Source organism: Pogona vitticeps, chromosome 1, assembly GCF_051106095.1.
Source record: "Pogona vitticeps strain Pit_001003342236 chromosome 1, PviZW2.1, whole genome shotgun sequence".
Lineage (NCBI taxonomy): Eukaryota > Metazoa > Chordata > Lepidosauria > Squamata > Agamidae > Pogona > Pogona vitticeps.
In genome coordinates this window covers 180,200,637-180,224,065 of record NC_135783.1, presented here as the reverse complement: position 1 = coordinate 180,224,065, position 23,429 = coordinate 180,200,637, and the positions used below count along the sequence as shown (strand labels likewise).

The following is a 23,429-nucleotide window of genomic DNA, read 5'->3' as shown; positions in this document are numbered from 1 at the left end:
CCCCCCCCAGCGAGCTGGGTACTCATTTTACCGACCTCGGAAGGATAGAAGGCTGAGTTAACCTTGAGCCGGCTACCTGGGATTGAACCCCAGGTCGTGAGCAGAGTTTTAGCTGCAGTACAGCAGTTTAACCACTGTGCCATGAGGCCTCTCAATCCACAAAATTTGTAGCAAATGAGCATAGCATTCCCCTAAGAGATAACTGAGTCAGCTAAAGTAACTTCTCTCCCCGTTTTATACCCAAACATTTAGCTTCCGGACTTTTCCAGATAATCTTCTGATCAGGCATTGAGTTTCCCCAAACTTTCATGAAGAAGATGGTAATTTCATTACCCTCATCTCATTCAGCTGAAATCAATTTACTAATTAACTTAGTACCAAGGAATGAGCCCAGTTCGGCCTTGAAGCTGTCTCTCACAGCATAAGTCACAGTTGTAACTGCCTTCCAGTTACCGGTGGGCATCCCACCACTTCTCTCAGCCTGCTCATCCCAGGTACCAATGACAAAGCCTACTTTCTCCAGGACAGCAAGAGTCCATGATCCTTCGTTTTCCCAATCTCTTGACACATTGCACTGTCACAGCTTAAGATTAATAAGAGAATGATATGAACTTTAATTTCTCTCTCTCTATTTATTATGCAGTCACAGACCCAGCTTAACTTGATTTTTTTCTCTCAAGATGCCCCTTAAAATACCCTTTGAAAGTAACTAAAAAGCTTTACTCATTGCCTGCAAATGATAACTTTCAGTCTACTTGTTGAAGTTCTTATGAAATGTGACATTGTATACCTCACTGTTCCCAAAAGTAACTAACTAAATGCCTTATAACTAGTTACTTCAAAGTTTTTAACTGCAATAGAACATTCAGTACCTTCTGTCTTCTTCCTGCCATCCATGAGTTCCGCCTAATATTTCAGAAGCACTGCTTCGTTCTTCTTTTCTTTTTTGTTCTGTGAATTTGCCCAAGAGAATATTATTAACACAGGAATATTATTAGTAATTATAAGGGAATAATCTTTATCCATGACCTTTCCACCACATCATCCTTTAAATCTCTTCAGCAGAATTTGACGCCTTGTGCATAAATTACAAGACTGGAAGAAGTCTTGTTTTACCTGTAGAACATGAGCAATGTGTTAATTTTAAATTGTGTATGCATTGTGCTTTAGAGAGTGAGAGAAAAAAAACAAACACTATAAAAATCAGTTTGCAGAAAGACTCTTGCAATTTATCCTTCCTTTTATTTTAAATAAATTGTTAACCATGTTTTGGAAAGACATTAAATCCTCCCCTATTCCATTAATCTATGGGCGGGTGGGGGAGAGATGAAAGATTTTAAATGGCCTCTTATTATATTGCTTTGTAAAACTGCTGATACTGGCATTTTGCAATACCAGGGTAGAAATTCGTACCAGTGTAAGAAGCAGAGAATATAGTGGCTGAAGGTTCTGCATTTGCTGAGCAGGAATACAGCTTCCTCTGAAAAAGATTCTTGGTACTTAAAGAGACAGTATCGCCCTGGCTTTTTGGTTTGAGCTGCCCACCCACTTGCTGAATGATGGTTTCTTTTCTCAAATGAAAATTTGGCCCTCAAACCCCATTAGTAACACAACAGTCAAAGCCAAAGTGGAAATCCAGGAGTATGTTGCTTAAAACGGTATCAGCTTCATGGCCCCTGCTTAGAGCCATCAACAGGCATACTTTTTGTTTCAGAAAAAGTGCAGTAGGCCTTACTGTTATGTGTATGAGCCCTGGGTCCATGCATCCCTCCTCTGTCTCTCTCCCAGTGTAATTACAAAGAGGAGTTCAGAAACTTTAGCTTCCGTTTTTGGCTAATAATGTTCTTGAACTGAACCTGGAACCTATGGTAGATTTTAACAATGATTTACAGCAGTTTCCCCCAGTCTGGTCCCTTTTAGAACCCCAGCCCCAAGCTATTTGTGCACTTTGGAGTGACCCTGGTGTAGAGTCCAGAGGAATTAATGAGGCTGGGTGGCACACCAGGAGTTCTGTTGCATTAAATCTTTCATCTCTCATGGTTAAAAGTGTGTGTGTGGGGGGGTGTCAAAAAAGCTCTGAGTTGGTGGTGAAGGAGAAGGAGGGTATGTTCTTTATTTTAATAGTAAACCTTTCCTTACTTTTCCTGACTCAGTCCTCCATACTGTGTGTGTTTTCCACACTTCTCTGAAAGCAGTTCTTACTGTGACTGCAGCACCACTAGTTTCAGATCCAGGGGGAAAAGAAGTAAGGGGGAGAGAAAAGAGAAGATGTGGAGAAGTACAGGATTGCCAGTTTTTCAAAACTCCACCCCAGTTCCTGTTCAGAAAGAAAGGTTGCAGATAGCGCTGGGGCAGAAACAGGAAGCTTGAGCAGGGCTTGGCCTAACTAAACCTCTGAGCCCTCCAATTGAGGTCTTTCTCCCAGGTGAGCCACATTAACAGGTGTGTAAGAGGTCTTCCTGTTAGATCAAGCTCCCAGGATGGAGAATTACAGAGTTTAGAGTTCAAAAAATCTGAAAATTCCATCCCTGCCTTTGAATCAAGATAGTAGCCCATTTTGTTATCCTTTTATGCAGTATTGCTCTGGATTCCTCTAAAAAAATTGACTGAGAAATATTGGACAGCTTCCCCCAACCTGGTTCCCTCCAGATGTGTCATAGCCCAACAGTGCATTCCTGTCCTACTGTCTGTGCTGCCTGGGGCTGATGGTAATAGTAGTGTATTACATCCATTACAGGGAATCAGGTTGAGGAAAGCTGATACAGGAGATTTTTTTCCATTTTGTTTCCTTCTTCCAAATGCATTCATGGCACCTCTAGTTGCTGCTCTCAAAGGAGATGGCAGTGATGAACATAAGCCCTCTTTTGGTCTCATTTTTTTTTAAAAAAAATATTAATAGTTGTAAGATTGAATGTGGATTTCTCTTGAGCCTCAGCACTTCTTCTTTGTTGATTTTGCCATGCTGGAGCATCATTTGTTCTCTGATTATCATTTTCAGAAACACTGTCAGTATAACTGGGTTGACTAATTGATCTTCATGTCTCATCATGCTGTTTTCTACAGGTGCCTGGAAAAGTTCCAGATGGGACTTCGCACCATCTCCAGTTTGAAGGCATAGAAAGACAATATGCTTCCTTACCCAGGTAAGATGTATTTTAAATTTACAAGCCCATACTCTCTTATAGGTACAAGTATGTACGCATGCACTCCCTCCATAGACACAGAGGGAATCTCCCCCCCCCCCCGGTGGCATCACACTGTTTAGCAAAATCTGCATCGAACAGACATCTGGCAATGAAACGAGAGATTATGTTGCAATTTTGTCATGCTGCCCTTCTGCTGATGATTTAGTGCCATCTTTATAGCTGTGTTAATAATTTAGACAGCCAATTTTTGTGGTGGGGAAGAGTGAAGTCTCTTTCAATGAACATGTCAGCAAGAGTCATGATCTGCTGGGAGAGGAACATGACATTGAGGAAAGCTTATTCTAGGAGAGTTATAGCGGGGTCTTAGCAGGGCCTCACTGAAACAGAGACTGTGGGTGATAAAAATCATAGCGAGCAATGACAGAACCCTGCTGTGAGGAGCTCCCAGTGCACCAGTCACACAGCTCAGTTCGTGGCTCCAGAGCAACTTGAAGGAAATTCGATTCTCACAACTTTACAGCAATGCGCTGAGGCTGCAATCTTATACCTACACATTTGGGAGGAACTCCCACGGAATGCAAGAAGCCCCGTTTTTGAGTAAACCTGCATAGGATTCTGAACTTGGAAAACGTGATTCCGAAGTCGTCAAAAGGTGATGTTTCAAAGCCCTGCTGAGATGTAGTCCAGTGGCCAAATACAGCTGGAAGTGAGAAGAACAGTTAGAACCTCCCTTCTTCCTATCATTCCCAAACTTTTTTCCCCCTTGGGGTGGGGCTGACACCCTAATAGCTTATTGACTGTCAGTTTTGGCCCCATCGTCCCAGCCAGCAAAATGGAAATCTGCCACTTTGCTGTTGGAGATGGACTGCTAATACAGTACTGTTGTCCCCTTTCCATCTTCAGGTTGTCACTCTTTTCTACAGGCTGTCTATTGATGTCTGCCTCTGAGGAATAACAGTAGCAATTTCTCCACATTCCTGCCAGCCCTGATCCAGTCCTTGGAATTATGTTAGATGCAACACCATTACTCATTATTTTTCAGACCGCAAGTAACAACATTGTTACTTCTATTGTTAAAATGGAAACAACCTTACATTTTTTAGATCTATTGAATAACATTTCTCATTACTATAGCTCACTAAATTTGGGAGGCATTTTTTGCCTCTTTAAATATTTTTAAAAACTTTTAGAAGTAACTTGTTAGTAACAAGGGTAGTGTGTTATTTTCATAATTGTTTTTAGAACAGTGACATCCGTGAAGTTTTGTTTTCTTTTAAAACAACATTTTGAGCTTCTGCCTTGATCCAGCCTGTTAGCTTCGTAACAGCATGGCTGCAAGAGGAAGGGTCGCTCCAGGCAACACATACAAGGAAACGGTTTGATCAGTCCTTAAAATTTCGGCTGCTCCCCACTGCCCCCAGAAGAAAATTGACTAGAGCAGCCTGCAGAATGGTTGTTTCAGATGAACAGTCTAATCTGATCTAATCACTTGTGCTGCACAGGTACAAATTACATTTCTTCTTTTTTTTAAAAAAGTTGTGTGACTGTTCAATCTTTTCACAAACTTAAAAAATTACTTTCAAAAATGTTCTGGACACAGGGAACATTACTGATTGCAGGAACCTGCTGGACGGTTTCTGTGACTGTCATGCAGCAAACAAACCTACCTTCTTGTTCTTATTAATTTTATTAAAAATGGATAAACTATGACCTCTACACTTCAAACCATGCACATTGCCCTTTACTTTCTCCTTTTCCGCCCTTAACTAGGCTTTCTTTCCTATTATCCACAGTATATCTAGTCTCAGTTTTGAGCAGGTGTTTCAGCTTCTCTGAAGTCAAAGTGTCCCCAGAAGACCTTCAACCTGGTTTCAAATCCTGCAGAAGATCATAGAGATGGGAGACACCCAATGGCCTTTGGTACTCTAGAAATACACGCTCTAGAATATCCCTTCCATTTCCAAATTTTTAAAAAGCTGTTGTAAACATACAACCACGCTCACACAGCGTAATTAAATAAAAATCCTGGAAACAGGCCATTAGTAGCAATTTTCTATCACTTACTGTCTTCCTTCACTTTTCCCTGCAACCAATTTCTCATGCCTATGTTGGCAAGAAGGCAGGCATTCCTGTTCTAGAAACCTTGAGACAGAAAATATATATTTTTTCCTAGGAACCAGTGAGGCATCACAATACAAAAAGGCTCTTAGGAATTGTGTCAGAATGTCAGACTTCAGTACAGTGTGAGGGTTTGGTGCAGTGTTGGGAAGGAAACTAAGGATGGAGAGAAAAGAAATATTAAATATTTGCCTCTTAAAGCAAGCAAGTTGATCCAGGAACAAGATGGTAAAAAGAGGAAAGGACAGTAAGATGGATTTTTAACCCAGTATAATATTCCTGATGGTGTTGAAGGACCCTGTAGTTTTGCATCTAAAGAAGCCCGACAAGAGTTAAGCACAATTTCTAGATATGGTATGACGTCAGTGTTTTCTGAAAGTGTTGTTTTTAGACAGCCATCTTGTTTTTATATCAAGTCCATGCCGCATACAACCTACTATCCCCTCGCAAACTACTACCTGGACTACACTGCGCTCATAGTGGTACTTTCTTCCACATATCATCCTGGGTAGCTGGAAATACCTGACAAATCAGGCATAGGAATGCAGGAAGCCATCCTCTGCCAGACGTATTTGCCCATCAAACTCACGTTTGCCTTATCCTGTATCACAGCTGATTCTGCACTCTGCCTTTTGCATACAGGAGGCAGAGACCGGTAAGAACCCTCCAAGGCCCCTTGCCTTCCTGGAATTGGGTTTAAATTCTCCAACAAACAGGCTTACTCTGCTCTTCCTTTGTGTGCTGCTGTAACACAAATCAGATTCCACCTTTAGAACCCCGCGGGATGTCTTTCTGATTTCTTCACTGTATATCCACCCTCTTTCTTTGAACTCAGCTCTAGCTCCAGAACGTGGGTTCCCTTGGTAGTTGACTCTCCTATTTTAAGTATATACACATAGAGCTTCCCCCCCCAACATGGAATCTTCAACATAGCCTTAAAATATAATACTGTATTAAAAGGGAAGGAAATACATTTGATATAAAATTGCTGGATGTTCCAGGCAACTATAGAATGTAAACCGCCCCATCCCCCACAGCAACTTTGGGGATTTTACATTCTATAGTTCTTGGGAGTCATGCTAAAAAAAATGAGAATACATTGTTTTGGGACCAGTGGAATCCCAAAACAATTAAAACAATTAAAGATAACCTAGCCATCTTTAAGCAGACATCCTAATATACTCCTATCACTGAATTGCACTGTTCACCCTTTTGCTGAAGCAAAGACAGCTTCTGGTGCACAGAGGCAGCCTGGCCCCATGGCTGGAACCTGCAGCTCCAGCAACACGCAGCAACCGTTCCTTCTCCCATAAGCCAGCAATGAAGATAAAATATATTTCCTTTATTTTCAGGTTCCCTTGGATTCTGACCATTCACTTTATGCTGCCTTTCTGTGATAGTTCTCTGTAACATGTTGTTAAGACCACAGACACAGTGTACGTGGCCTTAACCCATTACAGCTTTCATAACTGGCCAGCCAGTTACATTGTGCAACCATACCATGTTATTCCTTCCTCCTGTCTTATTACACCTTGAGTAAAAGCAGCTTTCCAGGTCTTAGGCTTCTTCCGTTCCCTGCTGCCTGATTCTTTTAAATGGAGGTTCCAGAGGTGGAACCTGGTACCGTTCGCGAGCAAAGAAGGGGTGTAGTCATCATCCTGAACGACGGTCCCATTTTCCCTACACAAGCCATACAATGCTTAATGCTTTCTTGTTCAAGTAAGGAATCTTTGATTTTTATGTGTAGACATACATTCAACTGCTACACCCAACCCAAGTAGACCCATTGAGCCAACAGTTGAACTTTGAGTCCAAACCTTATATAACCCCATTGATTCAATGAACCTGGTCTCACTGGGTTGCGATTCAAGCCATGATGCCCAATTAATTCTGCATTTGCTTTCCCTGGTAACAGGATATGTGTTGCCTTTGCAAATATTGCCATTTTTTATTTTGGCCAAGTCAGAGCATGTTGTTAAAAGTTACTCTTCCATTTTCAAAGGCTAGTAAAAATCTTTACATGCATTATAATAAATCTCCAAAGTCTTCTATCAGCATTCACATGTGCATATCGGTTAACATGTGAATTTCTTAATTGTCAACTTATAAGTTAACATTGACAGCTATCTATCAGTGTGTGACTGTCAGCATTCAGGGGTGTATATTTCAAGTGTGAGAATTGGGATTGCATGTTCAGACACTTGCAAATTTCTTATGGGGTTTTCCATCTTCACCAAATTTTAGACATTTATTATCTAAAATTTAATTTAATTTATTACTTTCACTTTTATACCACCTGATTAGAGCAAGGCACTACTCTGAACAGTTGACAATAATAAAACAAATACACTTGTAAACGGTAAGGGAAGTAATAATAATAATAATAAAATAAGAGTGGCAAAATGGATAAGACAGCATAATCAACACACCAAGGACAGCAGGAATGATCAAACAGGAAGGCGGTTTTGAGAGATTCATTAGAGTTTGGTAATAAAGGCTTCTTTAAGGAGCATAATTTTAAATTTAAAAAACTAAAATGAGCCTTGCGGAATCTTAAAAGATAATAAGCTTCACTTGGTGTAAGCTATTATGCACCCGAGCCCACTCCATACATATGATGAAGTAGGTTCCAGTTGACAGAAGCTTATACAAAATACAGTATGTTGGTCTTTCAGATGCCACGGCATTCTTGCAGCAGACTAACATAGCCATGCCCCTTTGACGTACTTTTAAAAAATATATTTACTCCTAGTTCTGCAGCAGGGTGCCTCCATAATAAAACAGACCCAGAACTTAGACGTGCTTTTTTCAAATCTCATGAATTAGCATTACTGTATAAAAATGCAGTTGATTGTCCCTTGTTTCATTGGTAACATGTTAGTTGTGCTTTAAATTACTGTTTTGTTTTGTTTTTTTTAAAAATCTATTTAAAGTCCTAAAAATGGGAAGGGAAAATCCCCAACATTACCCCCAAATAATGTTTGAAAGTGGGAAGTGACATGAGTCTCACTCAAAAGTTATTGTTGTCATCACTTAAAAGTAATCCCATGGACGTTTGTTGAGTTACGTCCAGACTCTAGGCAGGGGCTCTCGTGTTTCACTCCAAGCAAATTCTCCACCGTGCCATTAGCTGTCCCATCCAATTCCTCGGCACAGAATACTCAAGGCTCATTCCAGAAGGGAAACAAATGTTTTCATTTGGCAGAAGGTTTCCATCTCCTGTGGAGCAGAGCCTACGCTTCTGAAGAGAAGAGATCAGTCCGTCGGTTTTAGTGCCTCTTCCTGGTTCCTTCACAAATGCAGATTTTTTTTCCTACCTCAAGGCAGGTGGGGTCTGATTCTTGATAGTATGGTCTGTTTCCTTGATCAGCATTACAAAATCAGCACTCTTTCACTATCCTGAGTGGGGTCTGCTGAATGGCTTTGAGGGTATGCCAGGTTCCCATACTTTCCAGCCTGCTGACATATTTTACAGGAAAGGGTCGAGCCCTTAAGGTGCTTTGTCACTCTTATGGCGAAACACTGCAGCCTCTCAACTGAGCAACCTAATTGTACCCACTTTCTCACATAGACACCATTTTGAACACTGGACACTCAAGATTGTTTATTCGTGGGGTATTGTTTTAAAAAAAAGCTGAAATGACAGTGTGGAAGGTTATTTTGGTTGTGTATGTAATTCAGAAGTACTTCAGTTGTTAGTTTTACTTCCCATTCTGTTTCTTGGACTTGCTGTCACGTGCTTTAAGCGTAATTCTTTCTTCTAAAGCCTAAGGCTTATATTAAACAGCAGTAAGACTATCTGACTGAATTTATTGGATCTTTCTTATGAGAAACGTTTTCTCAGGCTTTAACATTCTTTAAATGTGGATTTGAATGGTTAAATGACACACTCTTGTTTAAAGGGGATTTTACATTTGAAGCAATCTCTTTCATTCACATCTGTGACTAATGTGGGCCATAAATTGCTAATTTAATATCAGAAGAACTCCCTTTCTTCAAAGCACAGTTGGCTCCCCACAGTCTTCCTCTCTGCCTCAGGTAATGGGACATTTTCAATAACCATTTTAATCGTTAAAAATTCTTGTCTAGCAACTGTCCATTTGAGCAGCAAGCTCCCTTGGCTAATTAAATATTGTAAACAACTTTCTTCATTTTGAACTTCCATAAAAGAGCAGCTGAAAGCAGTGACCAATATGCCCGTCTGCCCCAACCTTTCCTTCCGTCCTTTTATTGCATCCTCCTGTATTCATTTCCTCTCCCTGCTTAATAGGATCTGTTCCATTCCATCTCTCCCTTCAGGCCCAAGTCTTTCCTAGTCCTGCAGCCACTGCTGTCTTCCCTCTCATCTCTGAAGATGCTCTATTTCTTTTACATATGCTCTGTAGTAGATCATTGGAACTGAATATAGTACCCAGCTGTGCTTGTACTATTGATTGATGTGATGTTGGAGGCTTTTCAATATTATTTTCCATTTAGTCCTTCCTCATCCTAACGTCTTGTTTATTACTTTGACTGCAGCTTCTGCTGGGCATTTGGACTGAACTGTTCACATGAATGCAAACCTGTTCTTTCCTAATCAGTGTTCAGATCAGGCCATGAACCTCATCATCCATTTTACAGTGGGGTCTTGACTTGAGAACTTAATCCGTATTGGAAGGTGGTTCTCAAGTCAAAAAGTTCTCAGGTCAAATCTGCATTTCCCATAGGAATGCATTGAGAACCATTTGATCCGTATCTGCTCTTTTCCGTCCATAGAAACTAATGGGAAGCTGCTATTCGGCCTTTGACCACTAGAGGGCGATATTTTGTTTCTCTTTTTTCTTAGGTCAAGAAAGGGTCAGGGAAGGCAGGGAAAATACAGTCCAGGCAGTACAGTACCAGGCAGTCTGAAGACTGTCTCCCAATCCACTCTCTAAACGCTGGGAGGAGTGAGGAAGCAGACAGGCACCCTTTTCACTGGCCAACAGTTAACTGAAAGTTCAAATTTTGCACTTTCCCTGCCTCCCACGTGGGTTTTTTTCAGTTTGTAACTCAAATCTAAGTATGTAAGTCAAGTCAATATTTTCCTATGAGAGTGGTTCTTAAGTCAAAATGTTCTTAACTCGAGCCGTTCTTAAGTCAAGACCCCACTGTATCTGCATTTGAGATAGGCATTTGGAAAGAATTTATGAATTCATCAAGGTATTCCATAGCAGTCGAATCTATACAGGTAAAAGGGGATTTCACTTGACCCAGATGTTTGTAACCAGCCGGTCTTCAATTTCTATAACAATGTGCCAAATTCTGTTTATTAAATAAGCAAATCAATATTAGTGTTTTTGTTCTTATTTCTGACTTATATAGGATTTCCTTTTCTACCTGTTGATACTTCACAGAATGTGGAGCTTTAAACTGTTCAACAGTAATAGAAATCTGGAACACTCAAGGCATGTACCCTTCAATGTGGTCTCTAAAAATCACTTAGTAATATTTATTTGTGAATTTAAAATATTTTTACTACTTAAAAAGGATCCAAGGCAGCTTACATTATTAAAAGACAGTATTTAAAAGCTAAAAACATTAAGTATACAAATATTAAAAGGAATCAAACAAATAAAAAATGGTAAACAAAATCAACACCAAAGCAGATTCAAAGCAACAAAGTACAACGATCCATTTGCAAACCACAGGCAATCGGGCACTCAGGGAAAGTTTGCCTGAAGAGAAAGGTCTTCACCTGCTTGTGGAAGGACAGCAAAGATGGGGCCAGTCTGGTCTCCTGTGGGAGGGACTTCCAGAGTCTGGGAGTAGTAGCACAGAAGACCCTCTTCTGCCAAACACACCTGTGAGGGTGGCAGGACCAAGAGAGAGGCCTCTCCTGACCATCTTAAAACTCGGGCAGGCACATATGCCTTTACCTTCCAATATGAAGGAGAAGTAGACTTCTTTAAAAAAAAAAAGCAGAAATATACTCAATCCAAAGGACTGTCTCAATACCTAAGTCAAATTTTCCTTAGATGTGGGTCTTTCATGCCTTTTCTCAGTTTTTTTCTACTATGTGTTGGGTGTGGGGTGTGGATCAGGACCATGGTGGAATTACAAGACCCCTTCCTCCATGCCCATTTCCCATTCAGGTTTCAGTCACTGTAGGTCGTCTCTACTAGTCCTGAAGACAACCAGGTGACTGCATTGGGCAAGTAATGTACTGTACCTAGAATGTGTTCCTCAGTTCCAAAATGTGTGTTCGGTGCTTACCTGGCAATGACTCTTGAGTGCCTCAGTCTGTTTTCATGTCTAGAATCTCAAGATGGTTAATACCGTCTTAGGCTGTATTTTTGGGCAGTAAATCTACAGTTGTTTCTCATGTGTTACTAAAGCTCTGGACATTTTACCTCATGGTTCCTTTTCTACTGTTGTTATTGTACATAGTAATTGTGTCCATTAACACAATCCCTCTTCTGCCTCTGCCATTTTGTCACCTTTTGCACATGTAGGTGATGGTATAACAATGAAACTGACTAACGAATGGCCCCATACTTTAGAATTAAAGTTTGTGGATATACTTTCACATTTATGCTGGGAGATGTTATCTGTGGCAACCACCTTGTTGGATGCCCTCAATCAAACCCAACACTGAGGGAGGCTTTGACCTGACACAAACCTGTTCCCCATCTAACACCATCCAAGAAGGGCCATTGCTTGGATTTCTCTGCTACTGCATTTTGTGTTATTAAATGAGTCTGCCTTTAACTGGGGCTGGTTACTTGGAGGACTGCGGGCATGTGACAACAATGTGGACATTAGCAAAAATAATGAAATGGGTATGAATTACTGTCAAGAGCCATGCTAGGAAGCAGCAAAAGCTGGAAAGAAAGGCCTTGGTTGACCTCTGAAATGGACAGGAGGGAATCTATGGCTGCTGTCAAAGTTTTTATCTATTTGGCTCTAAAACTGCTTTGAGAGTAGACAGAAACGATTTCTGAAATATTTCCCAGTTTCAGTTATGTCTATGGGAAAGGTGGGATGTTGTGACCCAGATGTAAACTGCAATGGTGTTGTTCATTCCATTGATTCCTAATTTATGAGGAAGCTGAAAGAAACCCAAATGCCTGCTACACCACAGTACTATGCTTGCCATAGTGTCAGGGTTTTTCTCACTTCACCGGCTAGAATCCTACAAGGTGTTTATTTATATTTATATTTATTATATTTATTTAGATATATGCAAGAGTTGCTACAGAAGTTGTCATGGCTATTAACAAGGTGCCATTCATGTCAGTGGTTTGCCTGATTACTTGTCTGATTATTGGCACATTGTCAATTTGCTGCAGTTAACTGCAACAACTTTTGCAATTCCTTTGAATTGACCTCAATATCCAATAGGATTTTGGGCACTGATGCAGCTGTCTGTGAAAACAGTCTTGTATATGCTGGGGTTTCCAGCATCAAATATGGGAAGTATGCACCCACACTCTTAAGAGCTTTTATTAGTTTGTGGCATGCTCTCAAGCTGCATACATACAACTTTAACCAGGGGCAGCAGCCACAAACATTTCAGATAACATGAATGGCAAAAGTAATACCCACATAAAAGTGGTGTGGCCCTCGTTAGTGGTGTAACAAGTGAATCATATTAATTCTGTATTGCTTTTTTTTTAATAGCAGAGGGGGGAAATCTAATGTTTTAGAGACACATACTTCTTTATTGTAACTAAAACAACAAAAACAAAATAAGATGGCATATTCTCGCACACACACACACACACACATAGAGAGAGAGAGAGAGAGAGAGAGTTGTGAAGAGGGCAAATGAGCCATGAGGCCACAATGTATACAGTTCAGGTATACAATTTGGGGCAAATCCTATACAAAACTGAGATGTGTTACCAAGTAAACAATGATAATTCACAGCAATTTAGCATTCATCAGCAATCACATAATTCTCACAGTTTTGCTTTCAGGATTTAAGAGGTATATTGGGGCGGGGGCAGTGGGTGTGAATACTCTGTATTGGCTGGAGTTCCAAACCAATAGACTCAGACTTGCTGATATTTCAGCAGTTTTGCCTGGAGTTTCCCTCTGACTTTTTCCCTTCCATTCTGGTTTTTTTGTTTTGTTTTGTTTTGCTCTGTTTGTTGAATAATGGCAACTTTAACTCACCATCAGAGTTAATGGAGCAAGGCTTCTAACCCGGCATGACTTCTCTGCTCTTACGGAAAGCTGTAAAAGAAAATAAACAAGAATCAGTTGAATCAATCATGTGAGCCTTTAGAAAAAAACTAATATTAATCGAAGTTTATGGTCATCGTTTGGCAACCTTTCATGGGAAACTTTCTGCTAAGTCAGGCCTTCCCATGGGCTCAGGAGTGATGGATACCTTTTCTCACACCGGGGTGGTGTTATTTAATCTTTAAAAGGGGAGAACAGGAATAAAAGCCAAGGATTTGCAGGAAAGATAGAGTTCACCCTCCGTAGTTGCCTCAGGGCTCGAAGGCAAACTACTGCTGAATTGCACTGAGCAATGTTAAGTCTCACTTTGAAAGAACATAGCATGATTCCTGCCAGCCCCAAAGTGCTGCTTTCGCACTGAGACGATGAAGCAAGCTATCTGCAAAATTATTTTGAGCCCTTCCTATGCCATCCCCCGACTTCTATTAGTAATATGCAAATAGCTTTGCATAATTTTAATTCTAAGTACTATATTTATATTTTATCAATAAAATCAGAAAACAGTTTTGAATCCAGTCTTTTTGCCCAGAGACTGAGACTGCTGTTGTTGCTTTTATTTTATTTTAATTTTTTGCTTCTCCTTTGCACTGTGGTTTCATAGAAGATTCCTTTAATTCAAGGGATAGGTTTAGCCAGGAGCATCTCAAGACAGTGAAGGGTTGATGTCTGTGGCTGCAGAAAGTTTCTCCATTTGTAACCAGAAACAGACTTTTAAGCACAAAAGGAGGTCAGTCACTAAGACCTTTAATGATCAATATTAATATGATGCATCTCCTGAGCCTCACCACCTTTCCAGCAAGAAATGCTGATTCTAAAAAAATCAATGTTTCGATTCTTCTTAGTCCTTGTGTTGACTCAAGAACAACACTTCCGTAATATAAAGGACACCAAGGTACAGTAAAACTGAGGTGATTAAAGAGAACATTTTCATGGCACAAAGCAGTTTTGGAACATTGAAGAAAATCAAGGGAAGCCAACAGCAATGTATGGCCACAGCCCCCTCTTTGATCAGCATACCAAAACGGAAATGCAAACTGGAGTTAAGAAGAAATATCTAAGCCCTGCTCATATATTATGTTTTGGAACTATTCACTCTCAAAAGGGGAAATATTCTAGCCCCCTTCCCTCCATCCTCCTGCACTAGCAATGGGTTGGGACCTTCCCTTTCCAGGTTTCCAGGCTCATGTGGAAGGTGTGCATGCCTAGGGCAGCTCTTAGATTCTTTGCCATCCACATGCAGGAGAGTGATGGAAGTGATGGAGGACAGGGCAGAGTGAGTGGTGAGTGTGGCGGGTACCCAAATTACAATGCCTGAATAGGGTTCTAGACTCTGAAGTTCTTGGTTGGCCATTCAATATGAAAAGTTCAGTGAATGACACAAGAGTCACATTTGCAATATCAGGGGAGAGTTAAATAAACTTGAGACAAAGGAGTCGACACTATAACACAACTGCTGTGTTTGCAAATATTCAGCCTCCTTTCCAAACCTTGAAATAATGCTTTATGCTCATAATCACCCTGCTTTTTTTTAAAGATTCATGTCCTTTCTTTTGCATACATGCTGCCCAATGAGTTTCTCCCATGCCACTGTGCAAAATTAATCTTCTCAGGAGGAGGCATTTGTCTTATGGAGTCACCTTCCCATTTTGAATATCCTCCATGAGCTTGAAACAAGATGCAGAGTTTCAGTTGCTTTTTTTTTCCCCTTTATCTCGTTTCATTTTCCCCCTTTCTTTTTCTAGCAAGGTTACATGCAGATGCAGGCTTGGTATAACTACTGCTTGTCTCCATGTTTCATTTCCAGCCTCGAACTGATCATCTATCTTACATATTCCTCAGCAGTATACTACGACAATTGTATTTTATTCTTTTCTTACTGGCCTTGATAAAAAGGTGCATAATAAATTTGTCATTGCTTAGATATTTTGCCCCAATAGATGCTGTGAGATTATGTTCTTTCGCTCACTCGCTCTCCTCCTCCTCCAGTTGATCCTCATGCTGAGAATTGATTTCTGAGTTCCTCTGCTTACTGAAGACAAATACCTGGTGGGGTGATACCTAAGATTTTCCCCCTGCCAATATCTGGAGTTATAAAGATTTACCTGTCTCGAAGGGCTACTTGTACCACATTTGTCTTCATTCCTATTTGGTGGGGGGGAACAGTCACAGATAAGTAACAGGTCACACATTTTCTATGGAAGAAGTCTCAGGTTCAATCCCACTCATCTCTAAATAGAAAACTGTCCTAGATGTATTTATGAAGAGTAGATGTACTATGTATACCCCGTACTTCCATTTTCAAAATGATGAGGAAAACAACTTAAGTATACTAAGAAAAACATGGGGTGTATGTCTCTCTTTTTTTAAAAAAACAACAACACCTTTTTTGGACACACAATTAACAGGGTAACGCAAGCCAAATACATGGCAGAAGACCTCTCCTGGAGGACTTCTGCAGCCTAGATGCCAACACACAAAAAAGGCATTTCTTCCATGTGTCACCTTATTACACAGTTGGGGGGGACACATAGCAAAAAAGTACCCCCTCTCCAAAAGAGTTGAGCACGACGACAGCTTCAGAATGGAGAAAGCACACACATTCCTTTATTATCTCAGACCCAAGCTATTTCTAATATTAAAAATGACAACCATCATTTTCATGTGTCCCCAGAAATGAACTAGAAGCCAGTACAGCTGTTGTAACATCAGACCCGCGCCCTTGCTAGGGAAGTGACTTTCAGAGCACTCCTGTTCTGTAGGCTAGATCCCTCGAGGGTCTCCAAAGGTCTTCCAAACAAAATAGAATGTTAGTAATCCCATCTAGAACCCACTAAAACATTATAGTGGCCAGATCCAATTTGGCATGGGCAGCAGAATTTCCAGCGGACTCTCCTATTGGATAAGGAGATCAGTTACAAATGAATCAGGATATAGACTTACCTCAACATAGCAGTTTTCAAAATGCAGGATGCCGAATTCAGACCCAAATAAGCCCCACAAGTGTTACTAGCCTGCAGAAATTTAGTCACCTGCAGTGAGCTTGCATCAGAAAGAAGGGGACTTTAGCGCTCAATTACCAGTGGGTACTCTTTGTTACATCCTATCACATTGCTTCCAAGTTATCTCAGGTCTAATAGAGTTTTGGAAGTACTCTGTTGAAGGGGTAGTTTATCACTGTCACCCCTTAGACATTTTCCATGGCTGAGCAGAAATAGGAACCGGGTCTCCTGAGTCGTAATCCAACGCTGTATCTACTACACCACACTGCTCTCCATGGGAATGCTAGTAATGCTTCAACAGAAGGCTATTTTGTTTTGTGACCTGCAGGATGGTGTGCTGTAGACAGAAACAGGTTTTAGCCCCTCATCACCTTTAAAGAACTAGGTCTTAAGGCAGAACATGAGTGATTATTGCTTAGGGGGGGAAAGATGTGAGAAGCTTTAGTGCCAGAACTGTGACAAAGTTGATAAAGCTGCAAGTGAACAGTGCACAGTGAGAAACAAGTTGACCCCTGCTTTCAGTTCATTTGGTGGAAATAGTGCTACTAAAAGGCACACTGAGATCAACTGCCACCCTACTACTTAGATGTGCTGAGACTGGAACCGAGAGGCAGCTGCCATCTCCACGTTGGCCTTTGGGCATATGTAGAAACCGTACTAACCCCACTACTACAACTCACCTAGTACACAGTGGTGCCTCGCTAGACGATGATAATCCGTTCCACTGAAATCGCTGTTTAGCAAAATAATTGTCTAGCGAAAAGCATTTCCCCATTGGAATGCATTGAAACCTGTTTAATGCGTCCCAATGGGGAAGAATCATCGTTGTCTAGCAAAGATCGGCCATAGGAAAGCCGCTTTGCGAACCGCCGATCAGCTGTTTAAATAGCTGTCTTACGAAGCTTAGGTCCCGAAGACACCTTTTTTGCAAGTGCGGAGGAAGCTGTCAAAATCGTCGTCTAGCGAAAATCGGTTTGCGAAGCAGGGACCAAACATTGTCCAGCGAAATTCCCCCATAGGAATCAGTTTAGCGAATCGGTATAATGATCGCAAAAGGTCAATGTCTAGCGAAAAAACTGTCATGCGGGGTAAATGTCTAGTGAGGCACCACTGTATTTAAAAACATATGGCTTCCACTCTTGAGAAATATCCAAATGAAAGTGAGACAATTGCTTTGTATTTGTTGGATCCCAGAAACTGACTTTGAGGAATGAGTGCGCTTTTTAAATTAACCATAATTATATAAAATGCACCATATTTGAATGCAGTACTTCATAATAAATACAGTACTTCTTTATGAATTACTCTTAAAGAAAGTACTTATCTCCTGATTATCACCTTATCTTTCCTATCTCATAAATTCAGGCAATGAAAGATTTAATGTGAATAACCCTTTAAACTGACAGTGTCACATGTCAGTATCGGAGAAGGTTTTTTGAGGGGGAGGGGAGAATAATAATGATTTTGTCAAAAGTCTCATTATAATTACAAAACTTAAGTCACCAGCATCTTTGTGAAAGGCACAGAAAAGACAACAGCCAAACAACATAAGGAAAATAAAGGTTGCAGCAAATGATCTAAAGGGCAATGAATTAAGGAAGAAATGCTGGATGTAGTACAGGAGGCAAATGGTGGAGGAAGGGGGAAGGTAAAATTCAAGGGTGGATTGATTTTTTCTCTCTCTCCAAATGCTTTTGTTTTAAATCTGCACGCCTCTGACCTGAGTTACAATGGACGTTGTGTAGGGCTGTAGGAGCTTTGATGCTTGCAAAGGATCTCTCCTTTAGTTGTGCAATGAGGGTGTTGCTTTGCCCAGTCCCCTGCCCACTTACTCCCACCGAAAAGGGAACACTGTGCTCCCCAAGTGCCATTGCGTGCATTCTAGAGCAACATAATTTGGACACAAACCCTGGGAGCAGATCTTGGAAAAGTTACCTTTATAGAGCACAACCCAGAAATTATACCAAGCAGCACAGCCACTCACTTGGCCCATTGTGTACTGTTTTACTTTCAGCGTTGTTGTTTTTTTTATGGGTTCCCCCCTCCCCAGTCTTTTCCCCTCCAGTTAGAAAGACATAATGTTAATCTCACAAATGCATGTGTAGTTGTATCCCCTTCACCACACTGGTTCTCAAGCATGTTCATTACTAAGTGTTTAGTAGTTAAAATCCAGATTGGCCCTCATGCTTCTCCCCTAATGTAGGCCCTGCACCTCTTCTTTCTTTGTTCTCTACCACAGCAAGAAACAGTTACCAGCAAGCAATACCAGCAACAAAGAGGAAAACATTTTAAAGAGCTGGTCATTGCTGTTGTCAGAGCTGGTTAAGGCAATCTGCCAGTTGTTGTTTTAGTCACAGTCCTGCTGAGCTAAGGTCCCAACTGCCTAAGCGGGGAAATAACCTCTGAGTTTAGATGGATATCTTCTCACATGTTACCAAACGGATTTGCTTCTGAATTCAGAGGACATCTTTCCCAACACATAGAAGTTTGACCAAAAACACAAATGGAAAGGGGGGGGAGAGAGAGAGGGGTTTACTTTGGCAACAAAGAGGATTAATTTATGCTTCCGTAAATTAAAGTAGAACAAAGCCTGTAATTAGCAAGTTGCTTTTTAGGAAAGCCAAATTAGGACCTTTATAGTGAAATTCATTCTTTCCCAAGAAGTCAAAGGGTCAGCAGGTCAAAGCAGCAAGTCATGAGGTGCAGCTGTCTGACCAGATCTGCAATCTCCAAGGGAGTAACTAAAGAACTTTTAGCAGAGGGGAGAAAAAACACAGCGAGAACGAGAGAGAAAATAGTTGTCCCTGAAGAATACTTTGGAGATGTAGAGTAAGATCAGAAATGAACAGGAAAGATTTGCTTTCTTAAGGATCTCAGTTCTCCCTTAGAAAAAAAAGACTCAGTTGATGTAAGTGGAAGTTTTAAAAATCAATTAGTTTCTTGAAACTCAGCAGCTGAATAAATAGAAAAAGGGATAAACGTGGAGAAAAAAACCCACCTTGTACCTTAATTGGTACATTTGTATAAACCACAAACTGGTGAGCAAAGGTTTTCATACGAGTCAACATAAAAGACATTCAGAACAAAGTGTGAAAACCAGGTATTTTAGAGAAACAAAACATTAATGGAAGAGGACAGGAAGGAAGGGGAAATGGTTTGAATCAGGATGAATGAACCTGGGTTGGGGGTGGGGGAGAGAACAGGATGCAAATACGAAGAGATTATATTTCAAAACAGAAGTGTTTGTCCCCATAGATTGCAGAACTGTGCTACAAAATGCAAGGGTGGCATTGTCAGCACAGACTCTGAAATCAGGCAAGAAAGGGGGGACTGAATAACTGCTGGCTGTCTTGTAAAACTGGAGAGGAAGTGAGGCAAATAGCTACCCAAGACATTGAGGTGTAGTGGCATCATTCCAAACCTGGAAGGCTGAAATTCAAATTTCTACTTTCTGCTAAATTCTCTGACGGACCATTGGCCAGAGATATTTTAACCTAACTTACCTTCTAGAGTCGTCGTAAGGATTATGCCAGATAAATCCTTGGCTCTGACGTGTGAGATGCAGTTTTTAAGATCAGCATCTCAAGACCATGCATTTCTGGCTTACCTATAAAAAAATGAGCTAGTAGGTTTCTGTAGGGTCCCAAATAAACAAGGCTTGGGAACATGCAGTGACCCAAGGCTTCTCTGACTTTCCCACATCACTCTGCCGTGGCAGAGGTACATGCCAGCCGGAATGCGAAGCAGGGGCAACTGCCTGTCCTTATCCAGTTGCCACCAGAGGAGGCGACGGCAGCTGAAACAAAGCATTGGGAGGGAGGACCACTTCACTCTGTGCAGTGGCGGCCCCAGCTATGAGAAGGATCTGGTAATGGCAGCAAAGGTAATCGCTGAATAAGCCCAGAGCTTGGGGGGGGGAGGTATTTTGGGGACTTTTAACCCTGCTGGCTAGAATGGCTACTTGGCACAGTGGCTAAGGGAGTCTTGGAGTTGTAATCTGAAAACAAGCATAAAATTCCCAAGCTCTGAATGAGGCAGAAGCATGAATCATCTTTGCCTACACACATGCATGACGAGGGAGATACTCATGGTTCCAGAACAGAGGCGGAGGCAAGGACAGAGAAATGGAGAGACATGGGTGCAATGTGAAACAGCAGGTGAAAAGAGCATTGTGAGACAGGTGCAGAAAGCATGTGTTTGTCTGAATCCTGCTGCCAGCCCCAACCAGAGTAGATCCACTTGTTCAATGGTGAGTCAACACTGGTACTGTATCTGATTGACTCCATATTCTATTGTACCTGTGCCAAGCAGAAGAGTTCTCTCTCTCTCATATCAGGAACTGGTTACATTTATACTTACTCAGTCACCCTCACCAGGACAATATGGCACATACAGATCTCCTGGCCCTTCAAATGCTAAATACATAGTTAGACAACCTTGCCCAACACATTAGGAATGGACTGACCCTGCTTTAAATGTGAAATAAAACAGAAATGTAAGTCCAAAAAAAAGAAAGAAAGAAAAAGAAAAATTGAAAAACTTTTTTATATATATATTTGAGGGATGTCTTTATTTGGCAGGAATCCTGTGCCAATGCCAGACAACAAAGTCATGAGCAATGTAAAAAAGAGCAGAAATGGATCTGAGCACATTCAGAGCTTTATTTTACTGAGAGAAAAAAATAGCTGAAATTAAATTGTTGACCAAATCATTTAACTTGATGAGGACAGCTTTCTGTTTTGAAAATGTTCCTCTTGTTATTTTAGGCCCATTATGTCAAGCCAGGAAAACCTGGATCTAAGTACTATATTATGTTTCTGAGCATGTTTATATATATATATTTTTAGCCATTTTCTTATAAAAGATTGAAATGAATGCAACCTTAACAGGCGGCCATGACAATAGTAGTATCATCTTGTTCTTGTGGGGGGGGGGAGCAACCTATAGTGAACTTAATATTCAGTCTTGTCCAGTTGTGTATGCTTGATGAAATTCTTACTTGTATTCGCGAAGGCGAAATTCTTACTTACTGTTCACTTTCATCTCTGATACTAATGTGGGTCTCGCATTACTAGCCTTTCACTCCCAATTTTGCCTTGAAAGACTGAAATATATGCAATCCTGTGAGATTCTTGGGTAAATGTTAGTTTTAAAAGAGTTAATCCCCTCTGAACCATACAATAAAAGGGAAGGGGAAGTCATGAAGTCCCGATTCAAGGTCCAGGAGGCATGAATTTAAATGGCAGTGAGCAATTGATAGGGAGGTGCGAAGTAATGTTAAATGGAGAGCTGTTATTCAGGTCAGCATCCGCTGTGCACCAAGTGATTGATATCCGGTAGTTTTGCAGCAGCTGAAAAAACAGCAGAACATGCTCAACATGATGACTTTACAGCCGTAGGAAGAGCGGGGAAGGAGGGTGTTACCCTTGAAGGAAAGTGAGTTACCTCTCAGGTTTGTTCCACTTCAAAGTTAATTTAGTGTGGAGAATGGGGAACTGCACATTCAGCTGTTTTTAGGCTGTATTCTAGAAACTGGTGGCACAGCATCCTCTAAAGAGGGAAGGGAGAGAAAGCAACTCTATATTCCAAGTAGCTCCTCATATAAGAGGGATTGGGGGAACACGTGGGGAATTGGGCCAGTTATAATGTGCTAAATACAGATGTTGTGATTTTGCTTAGAACCAGTTTTCTTGGCGAAACAAACCATGCTGTTGAACATTCTGCAATTGGTAATAGAAGAAAAATTGGGAAGTGCAAATAATCGGGAGTAGAATTTCACAGCTGAACCCCTGTGGAAGTGACTTTTTCCTTAGATCAAGGTGTCCGTAGCAATATTGCATTTGTATTATATGCCAGCATTTGACATTTTAGTTATCAACTGTCATTTTTTTAAAAAAAAAATCTTTTTTCAAGTAAAGCTTTTTATTGAAGTAGCAGAGAAACAAACATGAAGGGGAAAAAGTCTCGTGCATTTTGATGTGGTAGTATTTGAAATCAACCAGCCAAATGAATGAAATAAATAAGGAAATGCACCAATCATTGAAGTACAGCTTCCTGCCTTTGATTATTTCTGCTTAACAGAATATTTTTTAAAAAACACAAGGAAGTCAAATAAGACCAATTTACTTTTATATACAGGTCTATGTCTCTGTAAACCAAGAGTTTGACTACTAATTGCTAAGCACATCTGTGGGGTGTGTTCTGGTTTGGGTTGCTTGAGAAGAGCTTAGTCTATCTTTGTATCATCACACACAGCAGGACAGATACAAAACTGCAAACTTCCAGTGTCTCCTTGACTTTGAAATAGTCATTCCAAGTGGGTGTGATCCATGAAAGCTCACATTAAAATATAACAGTTAATCTTTAAGGTGCCACAATGTTTTTGTCTTTCTCATTTGTATTTTGTTTTGCCTGATATATTTTGATTTAGCGCAACTTCCACATGATCTCCTTTTTCTAATTTGATACATTTCTGTTGTAACACAAATTATTGCGTTGTGTTGTGTGTTTTAACACACACCCTTTAGGAGTGCAGTAAACAAATAATTGTGTTTTTTTAAATCTCTTTGACACCTCAGGAGATAACAGAAAGGAAGGTGTGTGTTGTATAAGTGGGCCTGGGAAGCTGCAGACCCAGGACAACAGCAAGAGTATTATAGCCAGTGCAATTCGGAGCAAACAGAATCCAGTCAGGATATCCTTCAGTAAAAGCAAACCACCAAATGTGATCCTTTAATCTAGTCCGTCTAGAATGCAGTCAAGCTGACGCAAGCAGATAAAAAGTTGTGATATACAGAGTTAGACCATTGGTCCACCTGACTCAGTGCTGTCTCTTCCAGGGTGGGAATGTTCTAAGGTCCAGTTTCTTGCTCCCAGGATCTATCAAGTGACACTGAGCCTCCCCACATAAAAAGGGGAAAGACAAACATGGCCAAAAATCCGTATTTCCGATCTTTTA

At 40.7% G+C, this 23,429-nt stretch overlaps 1 protein-coding gene across 2 annotated transcripts in view; it reads left to right on the top strand.

Annotated features, from left to right (window-relative positions):
- Nucleotides 1–23,429, top strand: part of PARD3B (par-3 family cell polarity regulator beta) — a 621,722-nt gene that overhangs the window by 559,754 nt on the left and 38,539 nt on the right. For both annotated transcript variants that reach the window (XM_072978456.2, XM_072978451.2), the window contains one exon: nucleotides 3,064–3,143. In XM_072978456.2, coding sequence (XP_072834557.2) covers nucleotides 3,064–3,143 — 80 coding nt within the window. The remainder of the gene's footprint in view (nucleotides 1–3,063; nucleotides 3,144–23,429) is intronic.